Source organism: Pollachius pollachius (genome assembly GCF_949987615.1).
Source record: "Pollachius pollachius genome assembly, chromosome: 3".
NCBI lineage: Eukaryota > Metazoa > Chordata > Actinopteri > Gadiformes > Gadidae > Pollachius > Pollachius pollachius.
The window spans coordinates 20,887,310-20,900,599 of NC_136936.1; the positions used below are offsets into that span (position 1 = coordinate 20,887,310).

General features: G+C 47.4%; 1 protein-coding gene across 1 annotated transcript in view; it reads left to right on the forward strand.

Moving 5' to 3' along the window:
• Nucleotides 1-13,290, forward strand: part of bcas3 (BCAS3 microtubule associated cell migration factor) — a 211,016-nt gene that overhangs the window by 77,343 nt on the left and 120,383 nt on the right. The window contains exons 17-22 of the mRNA XM_079733370.1: nt 493-617; nt 706-871; nt 1,100-1,200; nt 7,327-7,427; nt 10,330-10,526; nt 10,948-11,045. Of these exons, the coding sequence (XP_079589496.1) occupies nt 493-617; nt 706-871; nt 1,100-1,200; nt 7,327-7,427; nt 10,330-10,526; nt 10,948-11,045 (788 nt within the window). The remainder of the gene's footprint in view (nt 1-492; nt 618-705; nt 872-1,099; nt 1,201-7,326; nt 7,428-10,329; nt 10,527-10,947; nt 11,046-13,290) is intronic.

Sequence of the window (13,290 nt, forward strand, 5' to 3'; positions counted from 1 at the left end):
CAGTCATAGGATTTTATTAAAGGAGCCATAATGCTATTGGTATTTACTCCTGTATGGACCAAATGATCCCTATGTGTGGGTTCATGCATGTGGGGCACCCCCACATGCATATACTGAAAATGAATATACTGTGACATTAAGAAAAACATGGCATCACACCTTTATTATCAGTACTACATATATGTAAGTACTTCTATGTTATTAGATATGATGTATCGGTCTTTCAATGATAATCTCCTGGAATATTAAGTATGTACAAGGAAACTTCACCATCCTGCTGAGATTTTTATTTGCAAACCTTTTTTTCCTGTTTTATCTATTCTCGCATGCGTAGCAAATGTTGCTTTTTGTTGTTCACAGATGTGCTGTTGTCCTGTCTGTGTACTTGTCGTCTTCAGAAGGGGCAGCAATGTGTGTTTGAATGTTCACCTTCAACTCGTCCTACTTTTGTCACTCCTCACTCGTCTTATTTGTCCTCTCTTCCCCATGAAGCAAAGGCAAGCCGGCGCCACAGATCTCACCCAGCAGGTCCAGCGGAGGGGAGTTCTTTGTTGCCACCGTCTTTGCCTCGTCGCGCTCCTGGTTCATCACTAATCCCAACATGAAGAGGGAGAAAGGTGAGGCAAAACCTTTTTCCGCTGGATCATGAAGCTTTCACCAGTTTTCTATTGAAGTGCTAAAGTCTTCCCCCAAAAACTTGAACAGACCAATCCAGGCAGTCGGTGGTCGACTCGCTGTACATCCTCAGTTGCTACGGCAACTTGGTGGAGCATGTCCTGGAGCCTCGTCCAATCAGCACAGCACAGAAGATCAGCGACGAGACGCCTCTGGAGCTGAACAGCTGTCCCAGGGCCTGCTGGACATTGTGCAGGTGAGCGTATCCATCCAAGCCCTTCCATGATCCTTCATTCCCCCTACTCCCCTCCTTTCCCCTCCCCCAGGACCCATATATGCCCCCCTGTGATGACATGTTTTTTGTTGGGAAAAAATTCACACTGGTAAATGCACACACCGGAGGGGGGTCCATCTGAGACGCAGCATGGTAACATGCACTTGGCCCTCTGATATGCTATACGTTTGTTCCCCCTCTGCTGAGCAGGACCCCACAGTGGAACGAGCTGCAGCCTCCGTTCAACACCAACCATCCCCTGGTGCTGGCGTCCGACCTGGTGCAGTACTACCAGTATCTCCTTGTCGGCCGTAAGTGCTCTTAAAGTCCTCCCACCCAGCCCCCCACGCCCTGCTGTTTCATCTATATAGGTTAGAGTGAGTACCCTATATGTCTGGGAAACAGTGGGTTGCGTTTACGTTTTTATTGTGGCCTTTAACCACTACTCTTCCAAATCCAAAGGCAATGTGCGTCACTAGGTTAGTGCTGATGTTTTATGGATAGTCTTGCACATTCCTTGTTGCAACTTTTTTTTTGCATCTTTTTTTTATATTATAGTTCATACAGTTCTCAAATAATGATTTGCATGAAACCTTCAAGAACAACATGACCCCGGCTACCTATTGAAACGTTTGATATCCAATCCATTACTGCTACATACACATAGATGTATGTAGCTTGGGGTGTATTATTTTGTATGTTTGTGTGTACATATTGCTATATGCATGCACTTATTTATTCATATCGGAGAATGTTTGGCCTTGCACATACTCCTATCCCCAGGTATTCTCTTCTGAATGCACCATTAGTCGGGAACACGCCCCCCTCCCATTGCCCTATTGATTTCTTATGTCACCTCTGATCTGAAAGGTAGTCCTCAGCCGGTTATTGGTGCCTCATGCTGAGCCGAGAGCCTTTAGAAGTACCCCTAGCATCCTTTCTCGTAGGGTGGAGAGATACAACAGATAGCAATCAGTCTCTCCATTCAATGCTGCACCTTTTAAATTCAACTCTAATTTTTGGATGGCCTGTTCCTGGACAATGCTTACGGACACTGCGCTTAGGCCAATTAGCTGATGCCCTCAACCTTATCTAATTCAATAACAAGTATGAAGAGCACAAAGCACTTTATTGGACATCTCAAAGGCTTGTCTGTCAGGCCCGCAGAGTGCACATGGATGGCTACACACATTATGAATCTAACCGCAGGAATAACCCCCTTGATTTTTGCACTCGTCAGATAATTATAAACACACCAAAAAGTCTGTAATTAGCTCGTGTGTATGCTTCGGGGCCGAGTGGTTGCCAAGTTCTCCCCGATCCCCTAGCACACTGAGGCTCCCTTCCCCAGCGCTCCAAGTGTAACTGGTAGGATATTTCCTCAAATCATTGCTAATGGTCCCCCCCTCTAGTGCCCAACCCAATGAGGACGCGTTGGTGTGATGCGTCCGGGCGTTACCGTATCACCGCGTCCTCATCGCCAAAGTAGGCCGAGGAACTGGGCGTATAATCGCAGATTCATTGCATTAATACATATATCCAATTAGTGTTTGCCAAACAACACTGTCTTTACCCCCCCGCAAACGGATGATCCGTGAGGAACCACCGCAGGATCCAGGCGTCCCATGCATAATTGTTCAGCTCTCCACACACACAGCCTTGAACCACTGCCATTTCCCCTCTGGCCCACGTCCTACACCGCACCACCACCACCACCGCCCACTGAGCTCTGTTGTGTGGCACCTTCCGTCTGTGCTTTGGAGCCCAGCGAGGGCCATTCTTTATTTCTGTTTTTTTCTCTCCCTGCCTCTGTCTCTCTTCATCACTTTTCCACTCTGTTTCCCCCCCCCCACGTCCAGTAGAAAACAAAGATCATTCAGCAGAGAGTGGCTCGATGGCACTTTGGGCCATGTATTATTATTCCACGAGCGGGTTCCTGTCCAATCGGGTCTGTCATTGAACCTATGCAGATGAGAGTCAATGCAGGGCGTGTACACACGCACTCTCGCAACAATTATTAAGCCTGGATAGAAGCTGGGAAAGAAGGGGAAACGTAGGAATAACTTGAGCCATGGAGAGGTGCTGTAAATGGAAACCCCCTCTATTGGACAATGCTCTTCTCTCCATTCTTCACGTTCTCGCTGACTCACCTAGCTGTGTGTCAAACAAGCCGCCATGCCTGACCCCCCGTGTATAAGTAGCCTGGAAAGATCCAGCACAAGAAAAGCTAGTCGCAGCTGATGGACAGTCCATGATCTCCAGTCTCGCCAATCCATATTGGATGACCCGGTCTGATTAAAAATGCAGCATGTGCAGGGGGCGGGAGGGGAAGTCTTGTGTGTGTGTGTGTGTGTGTGTGTGTGTGTGTGTGTGTGTGTGTGGTGGGGATGGGTGTAGGGGTGGGGTGGGGTGGTCAGGCCAGCCGGAAACCTCGAGGATGGGGGGCGATAAAGAGGCAGCGGTGGCGCCACTTCATGGCCCCTATCTACACCTGTCCATCTGGCCCCTGGCCGCTGGCACCGCCCGGGTCCCCTGCAGGAGCACTGCGGCTCCTCCAGGCGCTGGCCCCGGGAGATAAGAAGAGGCAGAGTGATACGCACATGCACGCGGCCTGCAGATTGCCAAACAGACACACACATTGAGGATATTTTGTAGGCCTGATATCCACACTCGCACAGACACACGCACACAAACACACAAGTGCGTACACACATACACATGCACACAAACATGTACACGTGCACGCACGCACGCACGCACATACACACACACATGCACGCATACGTGCGCACACACACACACACACACACACACACACACACACACACACACACACACACACAGAGCTCCCCCTGCCCACACCAGGTTTTTTTTTGTTGCTCCCGATATGTGTTACTTTCACAACGTTCATCTGCTGGTCAGTTTTTTCCCAGACTCTGAATTATTCGAGTGTATAATGAGCCTTTGCTTTCCTTTCCCTCCCAATGTGTCGGGAGGGGAGAAAAAAAAGTACTCCTCTAATCCCTAGAATAATATTTGCACTGCTCTTGATGAATGTGTGGTTTTCTCACACACCCATTGGCCAAGTCCACTCTTTGAATTCACCCTTCTGGGGTGTTTCTGTGGTTATTTACTTTCCCGTCTGCAATACGTGTTCAGACACCCGCAGAGTTGCTCTGTAGCAAACAACTTTGAGCCTAAGTGAATAATTTACTACCTGTATTGCTGGCTGGCTCCTTGAAGCCTGGCGAGTGGTGATGGTGATGATGGATGTGAGGCTTATTTTGGACCTCACCTCCTCTCATACCTCTCACATAATGCACCGACTGTGCAGACTGCTCGGCTGGCAGCCCCGGGCCCCTTCCCTCTGGGTCTGCGACGACTAGCGTGCCTGCGACGACTAGCCACGGCCGTTCTGTCAATAGCACTAATGAGAGAGAGAGAGAGAGAGAGAGAGAGAGAGAGAGAGAGAGAGAGAGAGAGAGAGAGAGAGAGAGAGAGAGAGAGAGAGAGAGAGAGAGAGAGAGGGAGAGAGGGAGAGAGAGAGAGAGAGAGAGGCAATGTGAAGGCCCGCGCAGCATCAGGAATTGTTGTAAAGCGAAACTGTGGCGCCGTTGGCCCGGATCAGTAATCAAAGAGAAAGAGGGAGAGAGAGGGGGAGAGAAAAGAGGGGGTAAGTGGAGTGGCCGACTGAATGGAGAGGCTGCCAATCAAACAGAGTCTCAGATGATACGTAACGTCTCAAGCCGTGCCAGGCGGCCGGCGGGCCAGGGCCTGTCCGTCACACTGTCCCTGGAAAGAGGAAGCTGTAAGTGAGATCGCGGGAGTGAGGGAAAGTGAGTAGCGAGAGTGAAGCAGAGGGCAAGGTGACCGGCCAAAGGGGAACAGGAGCGGCCGGGAGGCGTCAACAGCAGGTGGTAGGAAACTGAGTAGGATGGAGATCAGGTTTGACACCACTGAGAACCGTGCACAGGTAAAAATATGTCCTGTCCGCTTGTTTTTTGTTTCTTTTCAACCGTGTTCTCTGGTCTACAGATTTTAAATCAAATTTTTGAACTATGATCTATATGGCCCTGGCTTGTTTCTTAAGTCAGACAATAATCAACATGCTACAATACAAGGGTTGGATCCCTTAGACACAATGATTGAAAATAATGAACAGCCTATCAGTCAAAAGTGTCTGATCAGTTTGACACAAAGGATCATATACAAGCTGTGTGTGTGTGTTGGTGTCCATGTGTATGTGATAATGAAATGCAGAAAAGGACTTGACCCTTAGCTTAGCTTACTACCTCTGGCCCATGAAGCCACCCCAACCCTTCTGCCCAGCCTACTCACTTCTGCACCCCCCCCCCCCCCCCCCCCCCCTAACCCTAACCCCCCCCCCCCCCCACCCTCCTCTGGAAACCCGATCCAGCTGGCCAACCAACTGCTTCGGAGCATCAATAATTAATTAGGGAACAGCTATTGGCCCCAAGGGTAAGAGAGCAAGAGAAGAAGAGACTGAAAGAAGGATTGTGTGTGTGTGTGGGTGTGTCTGTGTGTGTTGGGAGTTAGGTGGGTGGGTGATTTGGTTTAATAAGTAACACAACACAGGCTCTGTTCTTTCACCCCTCAGACGGCCCGAGTGCTATCAGCGGAACCCCCCTTTCACTCCTCTCTCTCACCCCGTCACCCTGGCTCTCCCCTCCCTTCTTTCCCATTGAAGATCACGCCACCGCCTTTTCTATTTATATATGTTTTGTCTTTCTTTCCCGCTCGTTGCCTTTTTCCTTTGTCAGGTCTTTGCCATCTCACTTTTCCATAGCTGAGTGTGGTATTTTTACAGAAGAGTAATCTGTGTGTGTATCTGTAGCCAATATGGACATCACCAGAGAAAGACCAGACTCAGGATCAGCCACCCGGGCCTAGCCTCTACTGCTATAAACACCTGCATTGCGTGCATTGCTCTGGCCAAATGGCAAAATCTTGTTCGGGGCTGCGAGAGGGTGTGTGGCAGAAGGCAGAAGGCAGCAGCGCCTTGTGTGGCCCAGATGCACAAAACCTTTGACAACTTTATTAGTCATTCCAGGGCGTTAAACAACCCCCCTCCCCGAGGTGGCGAGAGGGAGACGATTCTACACATTAAGGCCTCATTCTACACGCCTGCTCATTCAAGCCTGCGAGTGTCCCATCTGTCGGAGCTTGCTGCTCTCTTGCAGCGCTCTCTCTCTATTTCTCTACTCCTCACTCTGCCCCACACCCTCCCCTGATACTGCTGATGGGCACTCACGCACGCACACATATGAACACACACACACACACACACACACACACACACACACTCAGAAGCACAGCCTGACACACATGTTCTCGCTCACTCAAACTTACACATGCTCTTTCACACACTCTGGCACGCATATGCCCACATGTCCTATTGCTCTGCCCCTGCCCTGTGTCGAAGGTGTGGGAGAGTTGAACATTAGGACTAATGATTATTTTATAGCCGTTTTTTTCCTTTGTCCCACTTTTTTACATTGGATTTTCGAATTCTCCCTTAGAAGAAAAACAACTAAAGCCATGTGAAACGCGTTTCTCTCCTCATATATGTGTAGCCCAAATAACAAGGAAGGATTACCAATGTGAGAAACTAGAGATTAGTGAAATGTACAGTAAATTAAATATACATTTATTTGATGTATATCTTGGTGTTACTTATGTACTTCCATGTTGAATTAGGGTCATCACCACCATCCTTGGTTGACCGTTTTCATTCTAGCACCTTTTTTGGACTAAAAACATTGAAACTAATCATAAACATGCATTTACAAGACTGGGTAATTACTGTTCTGGACGATTTAGTGATTATTTATTGTGTCAATACATTGTAATGTCCTCTAATGACAATCCAGTGGCTTTGCTAAAGGTTATGATTACATTTAGCTTTGAAATGGCAGATATTATGTCCATTTTGTATCCTGACCCCGGAAAATGAGAACTATCCTCTTCATTAGTGGACATAGTATAAAGACTGTACACACACAAGCAATGGGTCTTGAGAATAGACAGGCCGATGCTTGCTGATGGGCCAATGTATTCTTGTTTTCAATGGGCTTTGGTTATTTATTACTTGTGGCGTAGCAATATAAAGTTAGTGAATACAATTCAAGCCATGTTATAAAGTACACATAGTTTGATGGAACTATACTCCGACAATCAAACTTTGTCAATTTATTTTCCACTCACCTTAAACAGTGACACAGACAATACGAGAGTTCATCTATTTGCACACTTGCACATTTGCGATGCAAATGTTGTCTAATCGGTTAGTTAATTCCCTCTTTGCTAACACTATTTGCATGCCCGTGTGTGTGTGTGTGTTCCACGGCTTTGTTGTGTATTTTAAAGTAAGGCTGCTTGTTTTATGCAGTCATTCTGACCTGTCACTCTGCCTTCAGTGGTTCCGCCTGGCAGCCCGGGGCCCATCGCACGCCACGAGTCCTACGACAGTCTTTCCTCAGAGCCAAGCGGGCCTGAGAACGAAGAGTGGCTCTCGCAGGTAAGAACCACTCTGTCCCCCTGCCTGTTGAATATACAGTGTGTGTGGAAGGCTGTGGGGGGAACCCTACCATCCATCCTACTGTTGCGTGGAGGAGCCCATGTGTGCGCCCCCTGCGCTACGTGTGTTTGAACAAACGTCTCATGACCCCAGGGTCCCGCTGTCATCCCATCGCAGACCGCTGTATCGCGTATCGAACGGATCAAATAACCCATATAGTTGTGATAGCAGCACCGCACTACAAACATGGCCGCCATACCATCACACAACCGTTGTGTGCCATTGTGTCGCCTGATGAAACGACACAAGAAGTGGATTTGAGTTTGATATTAACACAGTATCGTTGCACTTTTCATGAGGAAACATGAACAATGAACAACAACTCATTCATCCGATACGACACTGGGAAGTAGTTAAGAAGACCAAGTGTGACGTCATAGTGCGACGGCGTTCCTGCATGCTGCATGCGGAGTGCAGGGCCACACATGGGGCTGGGAGCCGATGTGCACACAAAGCCACAGTGGCTCTGTGTGTCAATGTGTCCCCATGAGTTTGTTAGCTTACAGGACAGGCCGTGCTGAGCTCTGCTTCCTCAAGGCTCGGCGTGACCACAGAGGGGCCCATTTGTTGCTATCGTTGGAGTTTTCAGTTTTTACCTACATTGACGCATCACCATCTTGTGATCAATGTCTTTGGAATCTTTAGAAAAATATTTACCAGTGTGCGTAATCATTGTTGTTTTTACCAATGTAGAGACGTACAGCCTTTAACCATGTTGCTGCAGCATCTCTGAGTCACCCCTTCAGATATTTAGAGAGACCAGGGAATTCCAATTACCATTGGCCGGATTCACACAGGATCCTAGTTCTTAAGAGTTTTGTTAAGAATTGATTCTACAAAGTTCCTAAGACGTCCTGGTCTTAAAAAGTTCCTAAGACGTCCTGGCCTTAAAAAATAGTAAATCATTCCTGTGATGATTAATTGTTTATTGGCCTTTCGTAAGACAATCTTTGCATAGATATTTACAGAACTTGTATTGGAATGCAAACGAAAATGTTCGCTTTGCGTACAAATGATTCTGCTTAATGTTTTTATGCATCCCCCAAGCTCACAGAGTCAGTGTCTACTCATCAAATCTACAATTTGGGTCAAGTGAAACGGCTATCATGTCTTTGCTACAGCCATGCACTGAGCCAGTGGAGATGAGATGTTTGTTTGCTCAGATGGAAAAGGGAAACTAAAGGTGGAGTCAAAAGTGCTTGGGAGGCCAAGAAGTTCCCCTCCCTTTGAATGGATACCGAACTAGCTGTTAGTGCAAAGTGGAGGCGTGATGTCACGGGCCATGCTTTTCCACAGCAATGGGGGATGAGAGGGGGGGCTGGGAGGGAGATCAGGCTAGAACATCTGCACCCATCCACTCTGATGCAGATAGAGCACCCTGGCAGCTGTTCAGCTGTGGGGATGGGCGCGATGACTGGCAGTGGTGTTAACTGTCGGTGCAGACACACACGCATGCACCCACAAATGCGCACGCACAAATGCACACATATGTGCACGCAAGCACGCACGCTTGCGCACACACACACGCAAGCTTGCAAGCGCACACACACACACACACACACACACACACACACACACACACACACACACACACACACACACACACACACACACACACACACACACAAACACACACATACTCGCCCACCCACATATAGACACACATACCCAGACGCTGGCACACCAAACATATACAGTGACAGTCCTCCTCCCTCCCCCCATGTCCTCAAATACACAGCTGTTCCAGACAAATACACACACACACACACACACACTGGACACTGATTAAGGGAGCATTAACTGTCCGATTATTGGGGGGGGGGGGGGGTTTAGCCTGGCAGCCAGATCGGAGGGGATACTGAGATGAGAGATAGGTGGAGGTGAGAGATAAAGGTGTAAATACATCACAGAATAATGAGATGTGAACACTCAAACACACACCATGCGCGCCACGCAAAGGGCTGGAGGGAGTGGAGCAGGCGGGGTTGGCATTGGAGAGTGGTGAAGAGTTGTAGGACATAACATGAAGAGAGTCGGAGATAGGGAGCAGGAGAGTTTAAATCCCAATAGAAAAGAAGATGGATAAGAGAGGGATAGGATAGGATAGTCCCCCTCCTCACCCTTCTGTCTCCCGCTCTCAAAACACACACGCAAACACACGCACATGGCTCTCACACACACACACACACACACACACACACACACACACACTACATGCATACATGTAGAAGACATTGAATTACTCTGACATCATCACCACCCGGACCTTGAGTAGCGAAAGGAGCACGCTTTTAGTTGGTTGCTATGCCAACTGACTTAATGCTTGTGTGGTGTTGGACGTGGGCTGGTTGGCAGCAGCCGTGTGTGTACTAACACTAAACTGCTTTGTCAGTAGGCTTTGGGCTTTTAAATAAGTGCTAATGTATTAGGAAGGCTGTTAAGACATCACTGTGGTATGCGCAGTTCAAAGTCCATATGAATATATGATAAGAGACACGGTTCTTACCATCGTTTTTGTGGAGGGGGGAGACAATGGTGAAAACCAACCATATTAATCGGTACTCTATACTGTTGATCCCTATTGGAAAGTTTTGTCCTTTTTTAGGCAATTTTTCAGTTTAGTTGACCGTCACAAGTGTAAGAGGCAACATGACTTGCATAACTTTCCTGACGGATCAATGCAGCAATTGTGTAAAAATGATATATGATCTCGTTCCCTCATCACATCAGAAAGTTTTTGTTATCCTTCATCGAATTCATATGAACAGCAGCCTATTGACTCGTATTGTGCTCCTGATCCATCCATAACGTGTGGCCTCTCTCTCTCTCTCTCTGCGTCCAGGTGGAGATCGTGACCCATACAGGCCCCCACCGACGCCTCTGGATGGGGCCCCAGTTCCAGTTCAAAACCATCCACCCGTCGGGCCAGACCACCGTCATCTCCTCGTCCTCCTCGGTGCTGCAGGCCCACGGCCCCGCCCACGTGCAGCAGCCCCTCCTGGACTTCGACACGGACGACCTGGACGTGCACAGCCTCAGGTACCCGCCACAGCACCCTACAAAGCCCTCTGGGGTGCGCCGCCTCAGCCCTCAGCCAAATAAGCAGCGCTTTATTTGGACGTGTATCTGCAGTCACTGCAGGTCACTTTTTGGTAAAAGCGTGGGCTACATTGACAGAATGCACGACTCTGCAGGCTGAGGTAGGCTGTGGAGTTTATGGGATTGAACACAGTACCTTTTGGCTGGGAGTCCTAACACCTATCTACCCTGCCCCCTTCATCCTGAGCAATAGTTCTGTTCTGAATTTTAAGTTGAGAAGGAGATGCATGTGTGTTGACGATGCTTAGTAGTTGTATTGCTTAAAACACAGATGGCATGCAATTCAACTAAAGCATATCACATGTTCATATTAAGTGTGTGTGTGTGTGTGTGTGTGTGTGTGTGTGTGTCGGTTCCATAGGATCCAGCCAGTGCGTTCCGAGCCCATGAGCATGCCCGGCTCTTCAAGACTAGTGGCAGAACGTAGAACGCAGCCCAACCTCATGGACGCTGGTTCAGGTAAGATACGGGGGCTTCGCCTTCTCTTTACTGCCTGACTGCTGGTCTTATTTCTCACATCCTTCTACTGTACCATAGCCAGCAGAATTTCCCTGCTGTGAGTCTCCCGCTATCAATCCTTACCACATGGTTTTTTACTATTATTCACTTTAAACCTGCACTATGTACCTTTTGCCATTAGCAGCCTCTAGTGGCCTGAGGTGTAGCTACAGTTCCACAATTTTCAGATGGCAGTTAATATTGACTTGGAATGGTGTTTGGGGACGCAGTATTAGACCATAATTAGGAGAAAGAGGTTGGATTGACGCGTATGGGTATTATTTTTTGAGAAGCGCTGTAGTTCAGATATGTTTTTGCTACTGTGTATATAGCTGCTGTACATAGTGCAGATTTAAGTTTGCTTAATTTATGATGCATTCTTCTGAATAATTGTTTTTATGTATGTGCAGCCGTACTTGGATCATGTACAGCATAGGGTTGGGTATAGGTACTGAGGTCAGTGTTGGTCAACCTATAAGGTCAATATTATATAACAGATTAGAAAAGACAGTGTATTTGTTGATACAGAGAGTTTAGCTTAATCTCCCAGATTGTGCATACATTCCATTGATATGATCGCTCTGTAAATCTATTATCTGACAAATCCGCCAAGGCTTTTCAGATGTGCAGATTGCCCCAAACTTCCGGTGCCAGACAATCACTGTATGCTAATGCCATGTGATGGTTGTATATCATAGATGACACACAGGCTGTACACAGCATAGGTTCAGTGTCTGAGAGGCCTGAGAGGCTGCTGGAACATGAATGATAGATGATTGAGTGCCTGTGTCATATGCTACCGATCTGTTTCATTGCAGTCTGTGTTTGAGGCTCTTGCAGAATGGACTAGCATGTAGCTCATCTAGGGCAGGAGCTTTTCAGAAGGTGGTGGCAGAAATACTCGTCAAGTCAACTGAAATAAATTTGATTTAAATCAAGTAAAACCAAAACGCCAATACAGTTCATTCTGTTCGGTAAAAAACCTCAGTTCATCTTTATATAATGGGTTTTCCGAGGCCTTGGTTGACAATTATATTTAACTTCAAAGTTCTTATGGTATGAATAGGAATGGGTTTTGGCCATAGACTGGTGCCTGGCGGCCATTCATATAAAGCTCTGCTGCATGTGAGCCAAATATGGATTTGCTGCTGGTTTCTGACACTGGTTGTAAATATTGGCGACGTGCCACATCTATACCAAAGAAACGTGTGTGAACCAATGGGCTATGTCCATATGTGTCACAGTCTATGCTTGAAATATTACTTATTTATATGATTGATATGCTCTTGTGTTTGCCCATTCAAGAGCTGAAATCTAAATGTTATGTTATGGTTTCCTATCCGAACTGGTTTGTGAATGAGAGGTCAGGGGACCCTTCAAGTGGATTACCGAGAGTATGCACACACGCACATCCAAGAAATGTACCATCTAGCCCAACTCTGGATTTTTTTGGGGGATTTCACAACATCCGGTTTTATGTGATTGTCCTAGATAGGCGACTGTGTTGTTGTCTAGTCTGAAGTAACATGTTCTTTGGGTGCAACGTTTTTTTTTTGGTAGCTTTTAACTCGACTTCGGTCTTTTAGATGTGGTTGAGGCTAATCCAATCACATGCAGACTAGATGTCTACCAAAAAAGAATATGTCTCTCACTTTCAACTTGTAATCCTGTTATCCGGCTCTACGGTGTGTGTGTGTGTGTGTGTGGGTGTTTGTGTGTGTTTGCACGTGCGTGTGTATGCGCACGTGTGTGTCGTGTGTGTTCATGCAGGGTTTGGTATTTATTGTTTGCGAGGACTGAGCAAAACAACACTTAACACATGACTTTATTGTGCTTTTCTTCCCTGTGGCGTTTTTGTGAGACGGAAAAGATTACAGATAGCAGGAGAGGCGTCTGGCCCGTGACGGACATGTGTGCCCTGCCCTAGAGGTGCTAGTGGAGTCTCGCTCCCTGCTGATGGACGCAGATAGGAGGGTCATCTGTTGTTGTGAGCCACGTAGGTGTTAAGGTGACACAACATTCTGGGTGTTTGGAGTCCATGGTTGGGCCAAAACATTTACCCATCATTCAACGCTCATTCCAACCCCTTCGTAGTAGACTGGTTCGGGATACCAGCCATGTTGTAGTCGGAATCGAGAGAGGGTGCTCAATATGAACATCCAGTTCAAAGAACCGTGTCAGCATATTAGATATCAATGACTTTTGT